Raw genomic sequence first — 21967 nt, forward strand, 5'->3', positions numbered from 1 at the left:
CTGCAGTGAAAGAAGCTGGCTGGGAGTGATGACGTCACCCACAGGTCCTTCAACCTTGGTGTCGGAAGAGAGAAGACACCACAGCTCTAGGCGTACAGTTGAATTTGCAGCAGCATCACCATGTGCAGGTAAGCATAGTAAACTCCCTAGAGACGAGCATATTAACCTTTTGGACGCCTTTCAGCCGATGTTGTAATGATAGGGGTAGGGAAACGGACAAGTGAGCCCTAATCTACCCGCCACTCTGTCCCTGCCTACTTGCAACGACCCGCGCTAGGCGACGGGGTACAACTGGGCGGCGGTCCCTACGCTCAGTATAGTGCACGAGACAAACATACAAGGGAATATAAAGCAAATGGAAAGGGGCAGTTGCCCACGGCAACACCGTGAGCAACAGAGTGGTGAACGAGCCAAGTCAAACCAGGAGAGCACGAGGTACCAAACGCAGAGCAGAAGAGTAGTCAGAAAGCCAGGGTCAGAATGGAGCAGGATCAAATTTTTAGGAGCTGTAGCTGGGCCAGGAAACACACGGAAAGAATCACAAGCAAGGAGGAACAGGAAAGGCAGGTATAAATAGACAGAGGGCGGGAGCTAGCTGAGTCTGGCCAGGCTGCGATAGGCTCTCCCACTCCTAAGCCTGCCAGCCTGAGTGGTGGAAGCTGGAGTCAGTCTCAGAGAGATAGACTCAGGTGAAGACTGATTACCTATGGACGTTAACCCCGAAGCTGTGCCTGGCAGATCCTTTACAGTTGTATCTTCTTTGTCCGACGACAAGGTTGAAGGACCTGTGGGTGACGTCACGCTGTGTGTCTTTAGTGAAAGAAGCTGGGTGGGAAAGATGAGAAGTGTGTGATGCTGATTAGTCAGCAACATACACTTCTATTCACAACGCCCAGTTAGTAAAACATGTAAACACGCCCAGTTGTTAAAAAAACAATACACGCCCAGTTGGAAATACGAAAAAAACACACCAGTTGTCCATTTCAAAGCTCATTTGCATAAATATAAAATTGCTCATAACTTGGCCAAAACTGATAGTTTTAAAAAAAACAAAAAAAAAACGTTACTGTTATCTACATTGCAGCGCCGATCACATGCAATAGGCGATAGGGATTTGATAATCTGGTGACAGAGCCTCTTTAACAGTAAAACCAAGAGATAATGTAATACATTTTCTTTATATAAATAACTCTTTAACATATATTGCTATAATTATTGTATGTAACTTCACAACTTTTAACCTCTGCAAATACTTTATTTTATCATAAATACAATTGGAAAAATGTCTATCTAATTGATTATAACTTCTGTGTTCCCTGGCAGGGAACAGGTTAACATAATCTATAATCAATTCTGCTCTGCGTGCACTAATATCCCTCTCTGCCCGTCACCACCTCAGCCAGTCTCCGACGTTGCCGGATCCACATGACCGTGATTGGACCGTGAAAAATGGTCCGTGTGTCAGCCGGGTTTTGTGGCCCGATCATGGGACTCTTGGCATCCGTCATTTAGGCTACAATCACACGACAGTGAAAAAAAAATTGCCATTAAAAACTCATCAATGCTCAGTTTTTTCATGTCCATTTTGCATCAGCATCTCCAAATTCTCATCCATTTCCAGTCCGTCTTTCATGGCCGTAAAAAAAAGGGTAGACAGTGCCCACATATAGTGCCTTAGTTCCCACATGTACTGACAGTGCCTACATAGTGCAACCCCCCCAATATAGTGCCCATGTAGACAGTGCCACACCCCCTTGCAGATAGCACACCCACCCCATGTAGATCTTACCCCACCTTGCAGATCGCAGCACCACCCACCTCCCTTGTAGATTGCACCCGCCTTGTAGATCGCACTGCTGTAGCTGCCACTGGGAGCTAAATCCCCGGCCAGAGGTTGCCGATGCTTTGGCCGGGGATTCAGCTCCTAGTGGGAGCTTCAGCGGTGCGATCTACAAGGGGGGTGTTGTGTGATATAAAAAGTGCAAGGGGGAGTGATGCGATCTACAAGGTGCAAGAAGGGGTGCTATCTACTGCGGTGCGATCTATAAGGGGGTCCTATCTACAGCGGAGGGGTATCTACAGGGCGGTGTGGCTATGTATTAGGAGTCCCAACTTCCCCATGGAACTGTTCCATACTGTATGATTTTGTTCAGTACAGAACAGCAGTTCCGTGGGGGGGCAGACCAGGAAGTGGCGTGGTGGAGCTTCCCCCTGCAGCATGGCGCGACGACGCCACTAAAGAATTGATTCTACAATTCTGTTAAAAAATAGAATCGTGTGAGTCCTTGAAGGCAATTCAAATTAATTAGATTAGTCGCCCAGCCCGAATTTGAGTAATAACAAAAAGGGCACCTATCCTTTAAAGAGGCTCTGTCACCAGATTTTGCAACCCCTATCTCCTATTGCAGCAGATCGGCGCTGCAATGTAGATAAGAGTAACGTTTTTTTTTTGTTTTTTTTTTAAAACGAGCATTTTTGGCCAAGTTATGACCATTTTTTATATTTATGCAAATGAGGCTTGTTAAAGTACATCTGGGCGTTTTTACTTCTTTTACTAGCTGGGCGTTGTGAATGGAAGTGTATGATGCTGACGAATCAGCATCATCCACTTCTCTTCGTCAACACCCAGCTTCTGGCAGGGCACAGACACACAGCGTGTTCTCGAGAGATCACGCTGTGACGTCACTTTATGCCCCAGGTCCTGCATCGTGTCGGACGAGCGAGGACACATCGGCACCAGAGGCTACATTTGATTCTGCAGCAGCATCGGCGTTTGCAGGTAAGTCGATGTAGCTACTTACCTGCAAACGCTGATGCTGCTGCTGAATCAACGCCCAGCTAGTAAAAGAAGTAAACACGCCCGATGTACGCACATAATACACGCCCAGTTGGACTTTTACTGTAAACACGCCCAGTTGTACTTTTGCAAGCCTCATCTGCATAAATATAAAAATGGTCATAACTTGGCCAAAAATGCTAGTTTTTTTTTAAAAAAACAACGTTACTGTAATCTACATTGCAGCGCCGATCTGCTGCAATAGGAGATAGGGGTTGCAAAATCTGGTGACAGAGCCTCTTTAAATCAAAATCATTTCTTTACACTGTTAGCTATTTTTTTTAAACTTTTTCTAACTTCACTGAAGTTTTTTTTTTTTTTTTCCTCTATTGTCCGGATAGGAGTATTTCTGAGGAGCTATACGTTTTGAGATATGTTTAAGATTAAAGTGCATATGTTACCAAAATATTCTTTATATTTTGACCAATCCTTTTAGAATAATATTAGAAATATATTTTATATTATATTTTTAAAGGGGTTATCCGAGAATTAAATTTTTTTTTTTTTTTTTTTTTACAGTAGCAGATGTTGTTAAAAACAAAATAAATAAACAAACAGTACTCTCTTGTTAAATCCCCTGCCCCTACAGCGACGGTAGTCCCCTGCCGTCCTCTGTTTACTTTCCAGGAGTGGTGACATGCAATATTGGCCCATGTCCGCTGCAGCCAATCACTGGCCTCAGCGGTCACGCGCTGTTCAGCCAGTGATTGTCTGCAGCGGTCATGTGGCGGTTTATCTGGAGATGCTCGTGAATATTCATTGGAGGCTTTGCTTCTGCCAAGCCCTCTTAGAATACATCATTTACTAGATCCCTGTACTTGTTGACAGCTAGCTGGCCTATAATGTGACTTCACATACAGTGAAGGAAATAAGTATTTGATCCCTTGCTGATTTTGTAAGTTTGCCCACTGTCAAAGTCATGAACAGTCTAGAATTTTTAGGCTAGGTTAATTTTACCAGTAAGAGATAGATTATATAAAAAAAAAAGAAAATCACATAGTCAAAATTATATATATTTATTTGCATTGTGCACAGAGAAATAAGTATTTGATCCCCTACCAACCATTAAGAGTTCAGCCTCCTCCAGACCAGTTACACGCTCCAAATCAACTTGGTGCCTGCATTAAAGACAGCTGTCTTAAATGGTCACCTGTATAAAAGACTCCTGTCCACAGACTCAATTAATCAGTCTGACTCTAACCTCTACAACATGGGCAAGACCAAAGAGCTTTCTAAGGATGTCAGGGACAAGATCATAGACCTGCACAAGGCTGGAATGGGCTACAAAAGCATAAGTAAGACGCTGGGTGAGAAGGAGACAACTGTTGGTGCAATAGTAAGAAAATGGAAGACATACAAAATGACTGTCAATCGACATCGATCTGGGGCTCCATGAAAATCTCACCTCGTGGGGTATCCTTGATCCTGAGGAAGGTGAGAGCTCAGCCGAAAACTACACGGGGGGAACTTATTAATGATCTCAAGGCAGCTGGGACCACAGTCACCAAGAAAACCATTGGTAACACATTACGCCATAATGGATTAAAATCCTGCAGTGCCCGCAAGGTCCCCCTGCTCAAGAAGGCACATGTACAGGCCCGTCTGAAGTTTGCAAATGAACATCTGGATCATTCTGAGAGTGATTGGGAGAAGGTGCTGTGGTCAGATGAGACTAAAATTGAGCTCTTTGGCATTAACTCAACTCGCCGTGTTTGGAGGAAGAGAAATGCTGCCTATGACCCAAAGAACACCGTCCCCACTGTCAAGCATGGAGGTGGAAACATTATGTTTTGGGGGTGTTTCTCTGCTAAGGGCACAGGACTACTTTACCGCATCAATGGGAGAATGGATGGAGCCATGTACCGTCAAATCCTGAGTGACAACCTCCTTCTCTCCACCAGGACATTAAAAATGGCTCGTGGCTGGGTCTTCCAGCACGACAATGACCCGAAACATACAGGCAAGGCAACAAAGGAGTGGCTCAAAAAGAAGCACATTAAGGTCATGGAGTGGCCTAGCCGGTCTCCAGACCTTAATCCCATCGAAAACTTATGGAGGGAGTTGAAGATCCGAGTTGCCATGCGACAGCCTCGAAATCTTAATGATTTACAGATGATCTGCAAAGAGGAGTGGGCCAAAATTCCATCTAACATGTGTGCAAACCTCATCATCAACTACAAAAAACGTCTGACTACTGTGCTTGCCAACAAGGGTTTTGCCACCAAGTATTAAGTCTTGTTTGCCAAAGGGATCAAATACTTATTTCTCTGTGCACAATGCAAATAAATATATATAATTTTGACAATGTGATTCTCAGTTTTTTGTTTTTTTATATATAATCTATCTCTCACTGGTAAAATTAACCTAGCCTAAAAATTCTAGGCTGTTCATGTCTTTGACAGTGGGCAAACTTACAAAATCAGCAAGGGATCAAATACTTATTTCCTTCACTGTACACTGCTTTTAAACAGTGAATGTCATTGGTCAAATCACTGAATTAAACTCCAGACTCATGCACAGACAAGTAAGTTAGACTCATAGAGGCTTTCTAAGATTTCTAAGACTGGCGTTTTAAATGCCAGTCTTAGTATGAAGCATGCAGGTGTAAGATGCAGCTAATTTATTAAAGAGGTGCAAGCCTTAATGCCAGCTACGAGCTAGTGTAGATTTCCCCTATAACTTACGCCAGTTTCTGAAGTAAATCATAGTAAATGTGTCGAGCCGCTGACGGCCTCTTCCGCTAAGTTCCGCCCGCTTTTTCAAAATTGCGTGAGCAGCGCAAATGACTCAAAAGTCGCAATTTTTTTTTCCATATATAGTGACTTTTTGTTTTCTGAAAAAGGGCTCAACAGGACACTAAAAAAAACAGATGTGTAATCCTTCCACGGTAATATATTGTAATAGATCGTGGAATGCAACTCAAAGGTGGTGATGGATGCTCTTTAAAATGTAATTCGGGGCAACCAATTGGTATGAGCCACTTGACAAGCAGCATAGGAAATACAATAAAGTTGGCAGTTGTAGTATTTCCTGTTCTGCCTGCCCAGTGTTTTACTTTGTCTCTAGCCTGTGCATGTATTTCAGTAGTCTATGCTTTTGAAAAACATTCCTAAAAGGAGAGAAAATGAAGCATGCCTGCTTCTCTTTCTATTACAGTTTGAGGGTTATGAGAAAAGTACCCAGACAGCTGTGCCTAATATTGCAGCTCGTCCCCTTCAGTTGAAGAAGGGGACGAGCTGCAGTACCAGGCGCTGCCGCCCGTACACACGAGCCGACGTGCCAGTGAAAACAATGAAGGGACTGCAGTCCCTTGTTGGGCTGATTAGCAGGTATCTCGGAGGTCGAACACCCATGATCAAACATTGATGCCCTACCCTATGTATCAAGGTTAAAATTTCAGTGAACCCCTTTAAACCAAAACTTTAACTTTGTAGCCCTTTAGTTAAAGCCTCACCATGGCAACTTCTGGTGCTCAGCTGACTGCTTCTGCACCTTCGTTTCAGCGAGGGTGGGGGTCTCAGCATCCAGACCCCCCACCAATCAAAACTTCTGATCGGTCTCTGATACATTCAAAATTTTTTAAAGAGCAGATACTCTTTAACTTAAATAAAGTTTAATAAAGTGATTATTAACCCCTTAGTTACCAATAAAGCCTTTTCACGGCGGTCACTGGGCGGCCGTCGCCTTTTCACGGCGGCCCAGTCTAAGTCCTACACGAAGTTTACTTCGATTGCGGCCGTTTAACCTGTTAAATGATGCGGTCAATAGCAACTGCGACATTTAAATCATTTACAGAGGGAGGGAGCTCTCTCTCTCACCTATCGGTGGCCTGCAAATGCAATCCCGGGTCTCCGATGGGGTGTTATGGCAGACAGGGGGCCTGATGAAGGCCCCTAGTTCTACACTGGACATATGTCTATTAGGACATGCCGGAAGCACGTCCTAATATATTGCCTGTCGGTTTTACACTGACCGTTAATAATGCTTTGGTATACTTTGTATACCAAAGCATTATAGCAGCAATCTAAAGATCGCATAGAGTCCACTAGTGGGACTAAAAAAAAGAAATCATAAATGTCAAATAAAAATGTTTTTTATTTATTTATTTAATAAAAAGTGGTTTTATTTAGTAAAAGTGTAAAAAAATAAATAAAAGTACACATATATGGTATTGCCGCGACTGTAATGACCCAAACCATAAAAGTTAATATGTAATTTAAACTGCAGGATGAACACCGTAAAAAAAAAAACGCAAAAAACAATGGTGAAATTGCTATTTTTTTTCATTGCCACCCCAAAAAAGTCATAATAAGTTAATCAAGAAGTCCCATGTACCCCAAAACAGTACCAATCAAAACTACGTCTCATCTCGCAAAAAAACCCTCATATCACTACATTGACAGAAAAATATAAAAATTGCGGCTCTTGAAAAAAGACGATGCAAAAACAGTTAGGTCCAGAATTATTTGTACAGTGACACAATCTTCATGATTTGGGCTCTGCATGCCACCACATTGGATATGAAATGAAACGACTGATATGCAATTGAAGTGTAGACTTCCAGGTTTAATTCGAGGGGTTGAACAATAATATCCTGTGAGACGTTTAGGAATTGCAACCATTTTTCTACACCACCTCCTCGTTTCAGGGGCTCAAAAGTCATTGGACAAATTCACATTACCAGAAATAAAATGCTTTTTTTTTTTTTTTTTAATACTTTGTAGAGAATCCTTTGCAGTCAATGACTGGAACCCATGGACATCACCAAACGCTGGGTTTCCCCCTTTGTGATGCTTTGACAGACCTTTACTGCAGCGGTCTTCAGTTGTTTCTTGTTTGTGGGTCTTTCTGCCTTAAAGGGAAGGTGTCATGAATTTTTTATTTTTTTATCATATTGCTTTTAATATGATATTAACATAAATTTTATTTATTTGTGTTCTCATGTTCTACTTTTTACTTTGTTCTTACTTTTACTTCTCTATGGGGGCCGCCATTTTTTTTTCATCTCTGTATGATTACAGAGATGGAATACGGCACATACAACCCCATAGAGAATGCGAGCGGGAGCCGTTCCATTCTCTAAAACGTACGCCGTCTGTGTGGGAACGCTCAGAAAATGGCGGCACACAGTGTAGGAGGTTTGAAGATTCAAAACCCTCCTTCTCCTGGCACTAGCTAGAAGATGGGAGGGGGGATTGTGTGAGGACACTAGAGAGAGTGTGTCTACCCCAAATTTGCAGCATAAAGTAATGCGGTTGCTTTACCACATTGACCATGCTGCAATTTTTGGAACTGCTCCCTCTAGTGGCCAGCAAATGGAAATGTTATAAATTAGAATCTAATTTATAATATTTCCTGACTTGTGAAAAAATTAAAACAATGTGTAATCACTTAAATAATAATTGTTTAACTAAAAAAAATTCTAGCGACACATTCCCTTTAAAGAGGCTCTGTCACCAGATTATAAGTGCTCTGTCTCCTACATAATCTGATCGGCGCTGTAATGTAGATAAGTGTTTTTTATTTTGAAAAACAATAATTTTTGACCAAGTTATGAGCAATTTTAGATATATGCTAATTAGTTTCTTAATAGACAACTGGCTGTGTTTTTTACTTTTTACCAACTGGGCGTTGTGAGGAGAAGTGTATGACGCTGACCAATCCGTGTCCAATCAGCGTCATACACTTCTCATTGTTCCAGCCCAGCTTTTTTCACTGCACAGCGTGATTGTGCAGTGTGTTTGTGCAGTGAAAGAAATGCAGTGTCAGCTGTGTTTTACAGCTGACACGCTGCGCTAACGGACAGGAACAATGATTCGTCAAACGATGTTTGACCAATAAAAGAACTTATTGATTGAAACTTGGGAGACTTGTGCTGCTGTTCACCACGCTTTTTCTGAAGATTACATTACGTCAGACTGGGTTTGTCTGATTTTACAGCGTGACACCGCTCCTGATAACAGGATTTGTGCTGCTTCAAATATTGCATTTTTTACATCCACAGGATATGTCATAAATGTTAGATAGATGCGGGTACCACCTCTGGGATCCGCACCTATCTCTAGAACAGGACCCAGTAGCCCCATTCTATCTTACTTGGCTCCGCTGTCTCCCAGCCACTTCCTGGTTAGGTTGTCGGGAGTTACGGAAACAGCCGAGTGCTCGCTGAGCTACGCTGCTTCCATAACTCCCATAGAAGTGAATGGGAGTTACGAAAACCGCGTAGCACCGCGAGCTACGCTGTTTCCGTAACTCGGTAGCTACCAAAACAGCGTGCATGGTCGGGATACGGAAGCAGCGTAGCTCGTCAAATATTTATGGCATTCCTGTGGATATGGCATAATCGTCTAAGGCCCTGTTCACACAGTTATTTTGCGCATCTTTTGACGCAGAAACCGCATCTGAAACCGCGACAAAAATCTGCCCAAAATGCCTCACATTGATTTCAATGGGAGGCGGAGGCGTGTTCCCGCTCGCAGGAAAATGAAAGGTGCCCTTCTGGCGTTTCTGTCTCTGACCACCCATTGACATGGCATCCCATTGACAATGGGAGGCAGAAAAAGCGGTTGTCACAGCGTTTTTTGCCCGCGGCACTCAATGGCTGCGGCCTAAAAACGCGTCAGAGTGAAGGCAGGTCAAAATCTGCCTCAAAATTCCTGAAGTAATTTTGAGGCTGATTTTTCCGCCTGCAAAAAAAACCTCTGTGTGAACAGGGCCAAAGATGGGGAAACCATTTTAAGGGGGTTATACATGGAATTTGTTTTCCCCTCAAATTTATAGTCTTTCCATAAGTAGAAAATCTTGTTTTTGGATTAATTCCACATTTAATTACTTTCATCTTCTTTTCTAGGATCATATCTCTAACCTGAAGCAGATAATTTATCTGGAACTGGACTCGGAGGTAAAAATAAGACTTTAGGCCTCCGGTATTACAGTAAGGGTAGATAGAAAGTGGAGCAGTGGTCCATAGAAAAAAAATCAAAGCTGTGATCTGGTTGCTTAGCCAAGTGTTTATTCATATGGGAAGCTACCCATCTTTTAGTTTGCACTAGGGTCTCTGTCTCTCCCTTTCTCTTTTTCTTTCGCTCTATCTAATACTTACTGATATATATCAAATTTGTAATTTACTTACTGTTAAAATGTAGCTGTTTTATTCATGCAAATTATGTATGAAGTTACTGCCACTAGGTGCCTCCCTTGCTGTAATCTGCAATCAACCTCCTGTTGTCAAGCAAAGTGTCCCTGGTAACAGAGCAGAATTGATGGACTACAGAAGGTGGGGGTGTCTCTCTTCACTGCCTGCCTTTACAAGTCTATTGAGAAGGGAGGGGGAGCAGGAGCAGAGTGAGGAAGACACATGCTGCTGTTAAGATTTCTTTGCCACCCCAGTTATGGATTCTCAGCTACACATCTCATTACTTCTGTATAATCTTTACCATGCTGTTGCGGCTTCTATATATGTGATAGAGATAGGATAGCAGGAATTTCCTCTTCTCTGTGTAGTGTATGGAAGACATGATAGCAGTTAGGTTCCACCCACTAGCTCAGAGACCACTGAGAATTAGGGAGGATTTACACGAGCGTGTAATACGTCCGTGCAACGCGCGTGATTTTCACGCGCATCGCACGGACCTATGTTAGTCTATGGGGCTGTGCAGACAGTCCGAGATTTTCACGCAGCGTGTGTCCGCTGTGTGAAACGCACGACATGTCCTATTGAAGTCAATGGGTGCGTGAAAATCATGCGCACCACATGGAAGCACTTCAGTGGGACGCGCGTGATTCGCGCAACAGCAGTAAGAAGTATGATTGAAAACAGAAAAGCACCACGTGCTTTTCTGTTTACAAACAGAGTGTCATAATGATGGCGGCTGTGCGAAAATCACGCAGCCGCGCATCATATGGTGATGACACACTGAGCTGTTAAGTGCCTTTTGCACGCGCAAAACGCACACGCTCGTGTAAATTTGGCCTTCGAGATAGTGCATGCAGAGGGAAAACTGCCAAAAAATGCAGGATACAAGTCATATAATGGTCAGAAATAGTGTTATTCCTCATGTACACACACATTCTAGTCCTTCTCAAAAAGTTAATTTATTTCAGTAATTCAATTCAAAAAGTGAAACTCATATATTATATAGATTCATTACACACAGTGATCTATTTCCAGCATTTTTTCTTTTAATGTTGATGATTTTGGCTAACTGTTAATGAAAACCCAAAATTTAGTGTCTCAGAAAATTAGAATATTATATAAGCCCAATTTCAAAAATGACTTTTAATACCGAAATGTTGGCCCACCGAAAAGTATGTCCAGTATCTGCCCTCAATACTTGGTCGGGGCTCCGACTCTGCATGAATTACTGCATCAATGTGGTGTGGCATGGAGGCGATCAGCCAGTGGCACTGCTGAGGTGTTATAGAAGCGCAGGTTGCTTTGATAGCGGCCTTCAGCTCGTCTGCATTGTTGGTCTGGTGTCTCATCTTCCTCTTGACAATACCCCATAGATTCTCTATGGGGTTTAGGTCAGACGAGTTTGCTGGCCAATCAAGCACATTGATACTGTGGTTATTAAACCAGGTATTGGTACTTTTGTCAGTGTGGGCAGGTGCCAAGTCCTGCTGGAAAATGAAATCCACGTCTCCATAAAGCTTGTCAGCAGAGGGAAGCATGAAGTGCTCTAACATTTCCTATTAGACGGCTGCATTGACTCTGGACTTGATATAACACAGTGGAACAACACCAGCAGATGACATGGCTCCCCAAACCATCACTGACTGTGGGAACTCCACACTGGACCGCAAGCAACTTGGATTGATGCCTCTCCACTCTTCCTCCAGATCCTGGGACCTTGATTTCCAAATGAAATGCAAAATTTACTTTCATCTGGAAACAGGACTTTGGACCAATGAGCAACACAGTGCTGATCGCCTCCATGCCACGCCGCATTGATGCAGTAATTCATGCAAAAGGAGCCCCGACCAAGTATTGAGGGTATATACTGTACATACTTTTCAGTAGGCCAACATTTCGGTATTAAAAATTATTTTTGAAATTGGACTTATATAAAATTAAAATTTTCTGAGACACAAAATTTTGGGTTTTCATTAACTGTTAGTCATAATCTTCAACATTAAAAGAAAAAAAATGCTGGAAATAGATCACTCTGTGTGTAATGAATCTATATGTAATATGAGTTTCACTTTTTGAATAGCTGAAATAAATTAACTTTTTGATGATATTCTAATTCATTGAGAAGAACTAGTATGACCGCTTATTTTGAAAAGTCCAATGTAAAGTTAGGTACGCTTTAAGGCAGGGGTCTCCAACTCGGCCGGGTAAATGGGCCGCACATAAAAAAACGTTGAAGTTGACGAGCCGCATTACTTCTGAATTTGATACAATACAAAATTATTGTTAATCAATTAGTTATTTGAAGTACTATAATAATACTACATTACTATAATAATAGCACTAGGTCTAAACTTAACGGAAATTTGCGAGTTTACTCCAGGTGCTTTTTTTAACAATCCAGTTTTCCGGTTTGTGTCACTAAATGCAGTCTAGCTGCTCAGTTGGCAGCGTTTTGCAGACACAAGAATGTCAAGATTGGGCAGCCCCTTTTTAGATATTGCCATAGTGCCCTCTCTATATATTGCCACACAACCCTGTAGATAATACCACAGTATGCCCTGTAGATAGTGCCACACCCTCACCATAGATAATGCCACAGTGCCCTCTGTAGATAATGCCACAGTGCCCTCTGTAAATAATGCCACAGTGCCCCCTGTAGATGGTGCCACACACACCCCCTTGTAGATGGTGCCACACACACCCGCTTGTAGATGGTGCCACACACACCCCCTATGGACACCCCTATCCCTGGCCAGAGCGCCGGCAACGCCCCAATGTAGCTACCTACAGGGAGGAGCATAGTGTATAAAAGTCACCAATACTCTGCTGACTCAATAACTGCAGCTCCTCTGGCATTAACATCCGCACAAAAACTGTGTGCCGAGAGCTTCTATAGCAAATAAGCTTCTTGCAAGCCTTACATCACTAAGCACAATGCCAAGCATCGGATGGAGTGGTGTGAAGACTCCGGGGCAGTGGATATGTGTTCTGTGGAGTGACAAATCCCCCTTCTTTATCTGGCAGTCCGATGGACGAGTCTGGGTTTGGTGAATGCCAGGAGAATGTTACCTGACTGCATTGTGCCTACTATAAAGTTTAGTGTAGGAGGGATAATGCTATTTGGGTGTTTTTTAGGGGATGGCCTAGGTCCTTTAGTTCAAGTAAAGGAAAATGTTAATGCTTCAGCACACCAGGACATACTTGTCCATTGTATGCTTACAAATTTGTGGGAACAGTTTGGGGAAGGTCCTTTTCTGTTCCAGCATGATTGTGCCCCAGAGCACAAAGCACGGTCCATAAAGATATGGTTGGGTGAACTTGGTGTGGAAGAACTTGACTTGCCCGCAGAGAGCCCTGACGTCAACCCCATCGAACACCTTTGGGATGAAATAAAATGGAGATTGCGAGTCAGGAACTCTCATCCAACATCATTGTCTGACATCGCAAATGCTTTTCTGGATGAATGGGCAAAAATTCCAACAGAAACACTCAAAAACTTGTAGAAAGTCTTCCCAGAAGAGTGGAAGCTATTTTAGCTGCAAAGGGGGGGGGGGGGACAAACTACATATTAATGTATATGGTCTTAGAATGGTATGTCAAAAGCTCATGTAGGTGTAATGTGTCGTTGTCCCAATACTTTTTGTCCATATAGTATATGTCCTTTTTTTTTGGCCTTACAAACTATGATACTATGTACACATTTAGCGTGTACATCCACAGCTTTTTCCGTTTTTACAAGCTAAAAGTAGTAATTGAACATGGTGTGAAAGATGCCTTACTTATAAAGTTACAATTATATTGTTTTGTTTGTATTTTTTTACAGACACTGGACAAGGAATATCTATCAAAGCTGCAAAATATCTGTTATAATTGTAACCCTTTGCAGGTGTGTAGTTTTCTTCATGTACTCACAAAGGATACAGCACTGCCAATAGTAGGCTCCTGTTTCTCTACATGACCATTAAATTCATATATTTCTTACAATTACCAAGGTGTATAAGTTTGAAATATAAAAGTTATTTCCCTAAGGATCTGTTGTCCCCTGATTCCTAAAACAAAAATTTCTCAACTATAGATGGCAAAACATACATAAAGATAAGTGCTAATTATATCTGTAATAATTCTATCATAATAAAACAGCAGTATATTTGAAAAGGGGGATTGAGTTACCCAAAGAAGGAACAGGACTGCATTAGTGGATCATTTAAACATAAAGTTACAAATTATTTCTGCTGACTTGAACCCACAATATGTCTTGCGTCATTAATACCATTAAAGACGTTGTCTGCTTTTTAATTTTTTTTATATTTTGTTTTTTTTATAGAATAGGAAATCATACAGTTTTCTAATATACATGTATTACACATTCTGTTCACATACCTTTCTTAGACCAATGAGATCGGCCCCTGTCTCTTCACAGTAGAATGCTATAGTTTACAGATTAGTCCTGTGTAAGGCTCTGTTCACATCTGCGTTGGGGTCCCGTTCTGATGTTCCGTCGGAGGTTTCCGTCAGAACGGGACCCTGAGCAGACACAAACTGACACCAACGGAAACCAGAGGTATCTGTTTCCATCACCGTGATGGAGCCGGTGCCAGTGGTTTCTGTTTGTCTCTTTTGTGCACCGGACCCTTCGTTTTGCCGGAAGCAATAGTGTAGTCGACGGATCCGGTGCACAAAAGAGACAAACGGAAACCACGGGCACCGGCTCCATCACGGTGATGGAAACAGATACCTCTGGTTTCCGTTGGTGTCAGTTTGTGTCTGCTCAGGGTCCCGTTCTGACGGAAACCTCCGACGGAACATCAGAACGGGACCCCAACGCAGATGTGAACAGAGCCTTACACAGGACTAATCTGTAAACTATAGCATTCTACTGTGAAATCAATGGTGATGGTGTCAGTTTGTGTCTGCTCAGGGTCCCGTTCTGACGGAAACCTCCGACAGGACGTCAGAACGGGACCCCAACGCAGATGTGAACAGAGTCTAATGCATCCATGGGCTGACTGAATATGAAGAAACACGGAATCAGTCATGTGACCACACACACACACACACACACACACACACACACACACACACACACACACACACACACACACACACTTGATTCTAGCATTCAGTTAGCAAAAGGTTATATAACATACTAGCTGTTACCCGGTTTTGCATGGGTCTATTTGTTTGTGTGTGTGTGTGTGTGTGTGTGTGTGTGTGTGTGTGTGTGGTTAAAAACTCTTTTTGCTACTGATATGCCTCAGTCTGCTGGGGAGTTTCAGCATCTCGCTGTTGGCTGTGACGTATATTGTCAGCCTGGAGACGAGTTTAGGTCTGCTGAGAGGATTCAGCAGCTCGGTCAGCAGCCATGCGGTTTGCGAGTCTTTCGTCCAAGTGCAGGGTTCCTTTTTGGAGGCATGACTGGTCTGAAAGCGGTTCAATTTATGAGAGTGCTGAAATCCAGTATAGGTACAGTGTAGTACAGTCAGTTCACGGCGAGTAAAGAAAGATGGCTGGATTGTTCTGGAAACCCGATGTAAAACAAATCTGACTGGGTTGTTATGTGCATCTAGTGTAAAACTGTGCATGTCGGTGAGGCTAAGAATGAAGACCCTGCGAGAGTCTATTGGCTAATATGGGTCACCTGTTGTGATTATGGAGAAGGACCCTTGATGTGGAAGCCAGTGGTGCCCTATTTACGATTGTATTGCAATTCTTTGTGAATATGTCGAACGGTAGGCACTAGAGAGCTGAAACGCAGTGTAAAACCTTTGAAAGCGCCTTATTTACTTAGGTGCCAAATTTGGAATTTGGTTCATATTGGTCCAGTCAGTTGGCCGTGCAAAAAGAACAGACAACAGAAATTCAGTCGTGTGTGTGTGTGTGTGTGTGTGTGTGTGTGTGTATATTATATATTTGTAGGATTGTATCATCTTCTGATTCCTTATTTTGTTTTTTTTGTTTTTTAAAGCTGCAAACTGTTTTTCTCTCTGCTGGTGTCACACGCATCTCTCCAAAGTACCTGTTTCAACTATGCATGCATTTGGACTCCATTACACCAGATCTTAGTTATGCTCATGCAGAATCGTTGGCTAGTATTTTCTTCCTTGAACAGGTAAATTACTTTACAATGACTAAAGTGAGATGTCTCTTGTATTACTGATATTGTTGGAATAAAACAGAGAGAGGTTTATCCCTTTCCTTTCCATCTTGGTAATCCGCAGAAGGATTATCAAATTTTAGCTGGCTTAAAAGGAGTCTGTCACCAGAATGTCCGTATTAAACTAGTAACAGTGTATTGTACAGGTGACTAACCTGCTTCTAGCGTTTATTAAAAATTTTTGGTTACTGGCTACTTTGTAGGGAAATCTGTTTTATTAACCTTATGCTAATGAGCATTTAGGTGCAACGAGGGCTTCACCGTTGCTCCTAAATGCTTTTACGGCGCTCCCCAGTTCAACCCCCCCCCCCTCACTCCCTTCTTACATTGGTTGACAGGGACCAGGCAGCGTAATTGGCGCATTTATGCCTGGCCCCATACTCTCTGTAACGCTCGCGTGTCCCTCCTCTTTACTAGGCACATGCGAGTACGGAGAGCAGGAAGATCGTACTGCGCATGCGCCGAGTAAAGAGCAGGGACGCGCGCAAGTTAGACCGTACAGGGGATAGGCATGAGCGCACCGATTACGCTGCCTGGCCCTTGTCCATCAATGTAAGAAGGGAGGGAGGGGGGTGGAACTGGGGAGCGATGTAAGAGTATTTAGGTGACGCCCTTGTTGCACCAAAATGCTGATTAGCAAAAAGTTAATACAATGGATTACAATGGAGGCAGTATCCAGAAATTGAAAATAAGCGTTAGAAACAGGTTTGTCTCCTCTACAATACCCTGTTACTAGTTTAATATGGACATTCTGGTGACAGACTCCATTTAAATGGGGTATACCTCTGAGAATGTAGGGTTAAAGGGGTTATCCAGGATTTTGAAATAAATGGCCTATCCTTAGGATAGCCTCTTCATTGTTTTTCTCGGGTTTCAGGCTGTTCGTACTTGCACACGCTGTCACTTACGTAGTGGCTGTGCAATTGAATAGGACAACACTGCAATACCTTGCACAACCACTACTAAAGTAATGGCGTGTGCATGTTTGAACAGCCTGAAAATGATGATAAACAATAACCTCTTTAAATGCAGAAAATGTAATGCTATAGTTTTATTTAAAATGTAAATTGCAAATTCAAATGGAAATCAGAATACGCTGCTACACAGATGCTGTATGGTAAGTGTCAGCTTGCAGCCTATTGCTAAAGAAAATTGTACAGAATTTAAAATGGCACAAAGTAAATCTAAGTTAAAGATACATCTTCCAGGTCCACGCAGTGTTGCTTGGTGCAGTTTTTGATGCACTTTTTCCTCAGGAGTGATCTAAACATAGAACATTCAAAAAATCCATAGTTTCACATAAAAGAAAAAAAAGATAAAACCCTGCTCAATCCCTTAACCTGCTTATAAAAGCCCCCCAGGAACACAGAGCAAACTGCCAAGACTAAGAGACCTAAATGACCACTACAATTTTTAGTTTTTGCCCCTGCCTTTCAGCAGCCATAACTATTTCTGTTTTTTTCCTTGACATGGCTATATGAGGCCTTGTTTTATGGGTTGGGGTTTGAAAAACGTACTGTGTAAGGTAAGTTTTAGATATTTATTTTTTTTTTTGCGGTGTGAAAGTAGCAAAAAACAATTTTCGGCATTGTTTTTTTGTTTGTTTTTTATCTCGTTCATGTTTCACGCTAAATAATTTAATTCTTCAGGTTTTTATGGTCATATAGATACCCATTATGTGTAGGTTTTTTTGTTTTCAGGTAATGTATGGGCAGTAAAATATTTGATGCAAAATAATGACTTTTTTTTTTTTAATACCTTTTTTTGTTTTTGTTACATTTTTAATCCCATGAAGGGATAACTTTACTTACAACTTTATTTATTTTTTTATAAATTCTTTTATTTATCAATTTTCAAACATAACACGATGATGCAAAAAGAATCTGCAAGCATATAGCACTTCGGCACGCAGGCCGGAAAATGAGGTAATCTTGTAAGATGTATATGCAATCAGAGAAATATCAACATTAATTGGGGCTAGGCCCTTGCATCCCGAACCTGCAGACATGCACTAGGCCCACAGTGAAGCATAACTTAAGAGGGGGAAAGAACAAGGAGAGGAGAAAAAAGGAAAGACAGGGGAGGGAGGGTAAAGGACGAATTCTGGTGTTATATGCCCTGCAAAGGGTACAAATCAGGAGGCTACGATGTTCCTGAACTCCACTGATGATTGAAACCTGACCCAGTGATACCAGGTCTTCATGAACTTGGCGTGAGTACCTCTCATGGATGCCGTGAGATCCTCCATCCTCATGATCTCCTGTATCTTATTAAACCACGTGCTGAGCGACGGCGCAGCAGATTGTCTCCACAGCGCTGGTATGCAGGCCCTGGCAGTGTTCACCAGGTGGCAGACCACTGAGCGACGATATGAGGATAGTGGAACCTCGCACAGATGGAGCAAGAAGAAGGCCGGTGTGCATGGGAGCGGGAAGTCCGTGAATTTACAACTTTATTTTTGACTTCTAATGTGTTAACATACTTCTGTACGCTAATACATTACACTGTGTCACTATGACACAGGCTGATGTTAGGGCAGCACATAGTGTTCCCTAACAGAAGGCTTACTGAACAGACATCCCTGAGGTCCTTTCTAGGACTCTAGGACTGATTTCAGAGGTTTTCCACAGTCACCGATTGCATCACCGGATTTTGAGTCCCTTTTGATCATGCCCCAGTCACGGATTGCAGCGATCAAGTGTTTAACCCCTACCCGCACAAGTCAGTAACTATACGTAGTTGCGGGAGGTTACTTCCCGCACGAGGACGTATAGTTACTGAGTAGTTCCCGGTGCACACTGTCGCCGAAAGTGTGCATCGGGGACCCGGACTTTAGCTGTCCCCGACTCCAGTGTTGCTGACCAGCGTCTCATCACCCCTGATTAAGGCAACCGATCGCCGCATTTAGGGGGTTTGTGGCACATCGGCAGCCCGCATGTAATCGTGGCCATGGCAACCGGAGGCTAGACAACGGCCTCCGGGTCTGCCATGTATGGAAGCCTATGAGGACCTGCCTCTGGCTGGTCAACATAGGCTTGCTGTCAGAGTGACTGTGACGGGTTAGTGATAATGTATTCTAGCAGAGTGACTGTGACTAGGTAGTGTAATGTATTCTAGCAGCGATCAGAGCTGCAGGTCAAAAAAAAGTGTAAAAAGTAAAAAAAAAAGTTAATATAAATGTTTTATAAAAGTGTAAAAATAAGTGTTTGTTTTTTTTCCTACAATAAGCCTTTTATTCTAGGAAAAAAATGAAAACATAAAAAAAGTACACGTATTTGGTATCACCGCGTTCGTAACGACCCAAACTGTTATTTTTCCCGCACGGTAACCACTGCAAAAAAAATAAATGAAAAACGATGCCAGCATCGCTATTCTTTGGTCACCACCCCTCCCAAGATATAAACTAAAAAGTGATCAAAAAGTCACATGTACCCCAAAATAGTACTAATAAACTAAAACCGAGCCTGCAAAAAACAAGCCTTTACACGGCTTTTTTGACTGAAAAATAAAAAAGTTACGGCTCTCAGAATATGGCAACACAAATTTTTTTTTTTTTTTATAAAAATGTGATTTTATTGTGCAAACACTGCAAAACATAAAAAAACTATATACGTATGGTATTGCCATAATCGTACCAACTTGCAGAATAAAGTAAAACTTAATTTATTGCGCACGGTAAACGCTGTAAGAAATAAGGAATTTAAAACGCCAAAATCGCTATTTTTTTGGTCACCTTAGTTCTAAAAAATCAAAAAGTTGTATGTACCATAAAATGGTACCAATAAAAGCTACAGCTCGTCCCACCAAAAATAAGCCCTCACACCGCTCAGTCCACTAAAAAATTAAAAAGTTATGGCTCAGAATGTGATGATACAAAAAATTTTGGGTAGTAAAATATAAAAAAACCTATATAAAACTTTTGGTATCCCTGTAAACGTATTGAGACACAGAATAAAATGATGTCGTTTTTACCGCATGGTGAAACACGTAAAAACAAAACCCCAGAAACAATGGAAAAATCAGTTTTTTCCAATTTCAGCCAGTAAATATATATTTTTTTTCAGTTTCCCAGTACATTATATGGTACTTTTAAATGGTGTCAATAGAAACTACAACTCCTCCCACAAAAAAATAAGCCCTCACGCCACTCTATTGACAGAAAAATGTAAACGTTATGTCTCTTGGAAGGCGGGGAGTGAAAAATTAAAACGGATCAGTCCTGAAAGGGTTAATTAATTTCTAATAAAACCATTTATGACCACATATGGGGTATTGCCGTACTCAGGAAAAATTTATTTTCAAATGTTGGGGTGCTTTTTCTTTTATGAATTAAAAAATTCAACATTTTAGTGGACAAAAATATCTATATTAATTTTCACGGCCTAATTCCACAAAATTCTACAAAAAACCTGTGGGGTCAAAATGCTAACTATACCCTAGAAAAATTCCTTGAGGGGTGTAGTTTCCAAAATTGGGTCACTTATGGGGGGTTTCCACTGTTTTGGTCCCTCCAGGAGACCACCGGCAACCATTCCAGCAAAATCTGCGCTCCAAAATCCAAAAGGCGCACCTTCCCTTCTGTGGGTCCAATCATCAGTTTATGACCACATATGGGTATTGCTGTAATTGGGAGAAATTGCTTTACAAATGTTGGGGTGCTTTTTCTCCTTTTATTCCTTTTAAAAATTCTATGTTTTAGCAGAAAAAAAGTAGATTTTCATCTTCACAGACTAATTCCACTAAATTCTGCAAAAAAAACTGTGGGGTCAAAATGCTGACAATACCCCTAGAAAAACGCCTTGAGGGGTGTAGATTCCAAAATGGGGTCACTTTTGAGGGGGTTTCGATTGTTTATACACCACAAGACCTGTTCAAATCTGACATGGTGCCTAAAATATATCCCTAAAAGGAGGCCTCAAAATCCTCTAGGTGCTCCATTGCTTCTGAGGCTGGTGCTTCAGTCCATTACCACACTAGGTCCACATGTGGGATATTTCTAAAAACTGCAGAATCTGGGCAATTAATATTGAATTGCGTTTCTCTGGTAAAACCTCCTGTGTTACAGAAAAAAAAATTATTACACATGAATTTCAGCAAAAAATATTTAAAGAGGCTCTGTCACCAGATTTTGCAACCCCTATCTGCTATTGCAGCAGATAGGCGCTGCAATGTAGATTACAGTAACTTTTTTTTATTTTTAAAAAACGAGCATTTTTGGCCAAGTTATGACCATTTTTGTAGTTATGCAAATGAGGCTTGCAAAAGTCCAAGTGGGTGTGTTTAAAAGTAAAAGTCCAAGTGGGCGTGTATTATGTGCGTACATCGGGGCGTTTTTAATACTTTTACTAGCTGGGCGCTCTGAAGAGAAGTATCATCCACTTCTCTTCAGAACGCCCAGCTTCTGACCAGGGCCGCCATCAGGAATTTCAGGGCCCCCTACAGCTAAATTTTCTGGGCCCCCCTACCGTGGCACCGCCTGTTAACGGTACTCTGTCCAGAACTATATCATGGTACCCAGGGCCGCCATCAGGGGGGTATTAGGGGTACTGATGTGAGAGGCCCGGCCAAACCTAATTGAAAGGGGGGCCCGGCAAACTGCCGCGACTTGCCTTTGGTAGAAAAAAAACAGGCCCCTGCAATGGGGCCCATTTTTTTCACCAAAAGAATGTCGTGAGCTGCGGGCCCCCCTTTCAATTAGGTTTGGCCGGGCCTCTCACATCAGTACCCCTAATACCCCCCCTGATGGCGGCCCTGGGTAGCATGGGGGTCGTCATGGGGGCCGTCAAAGACCGCCGCCCGTGCGACCGATCGCGCGCACCCGCAAACTCCCGCGCATGCGCGA

At 42.2% G+C, this 21967-nt stretch overlaps 1 protein-coding gene across 2 annotated transcripts in view; it reads left to right on the forward strand.

Moving 5' to 3' along the window:
• FANCE (FA complementation group E) overlaps positions 1 to 21967 on the forward strand; it is a 62718-nt gene that overhangs the window by 13969 nt on the left and 26782 nt on the right. For both annotated transcript variants that reach the window (XM_075850618.1, XM_075850619.1), the window contains exons 4-6: positions 9687 to 9737; positions 13795 to 13857; positions 15937 to 16080. In XM_075850618.1, the coding sequence (XP_075706733.1) occupies positions 9687 to 9737; positions 13795 to 13857; positions 15937 to 16080 (258 nt within the window). The remainder of the gene's footprint in view (positions 1 to 9686; positions 9738 to 13794; positions 13858 to 15936; positions 16081 to 21967) is intronic.

The sequence above is a fragment of the Rhinoderma darwinii genome, chromosome 2, assembly GCF_050947455.1.
Source record: "Rhinoderma darwinii isolate aRhiDar2 chromosome 2, aRhiDar2.hap1, whole genome shotgun sequence".
NCBI classification, from domain to species: domain Eukaryota; kingdom Metazoa; phylum Chordata; class Amphibia; order Anura; family Rhinodermatidae; genus Rhinoderma; species Rhinoderma darwinii.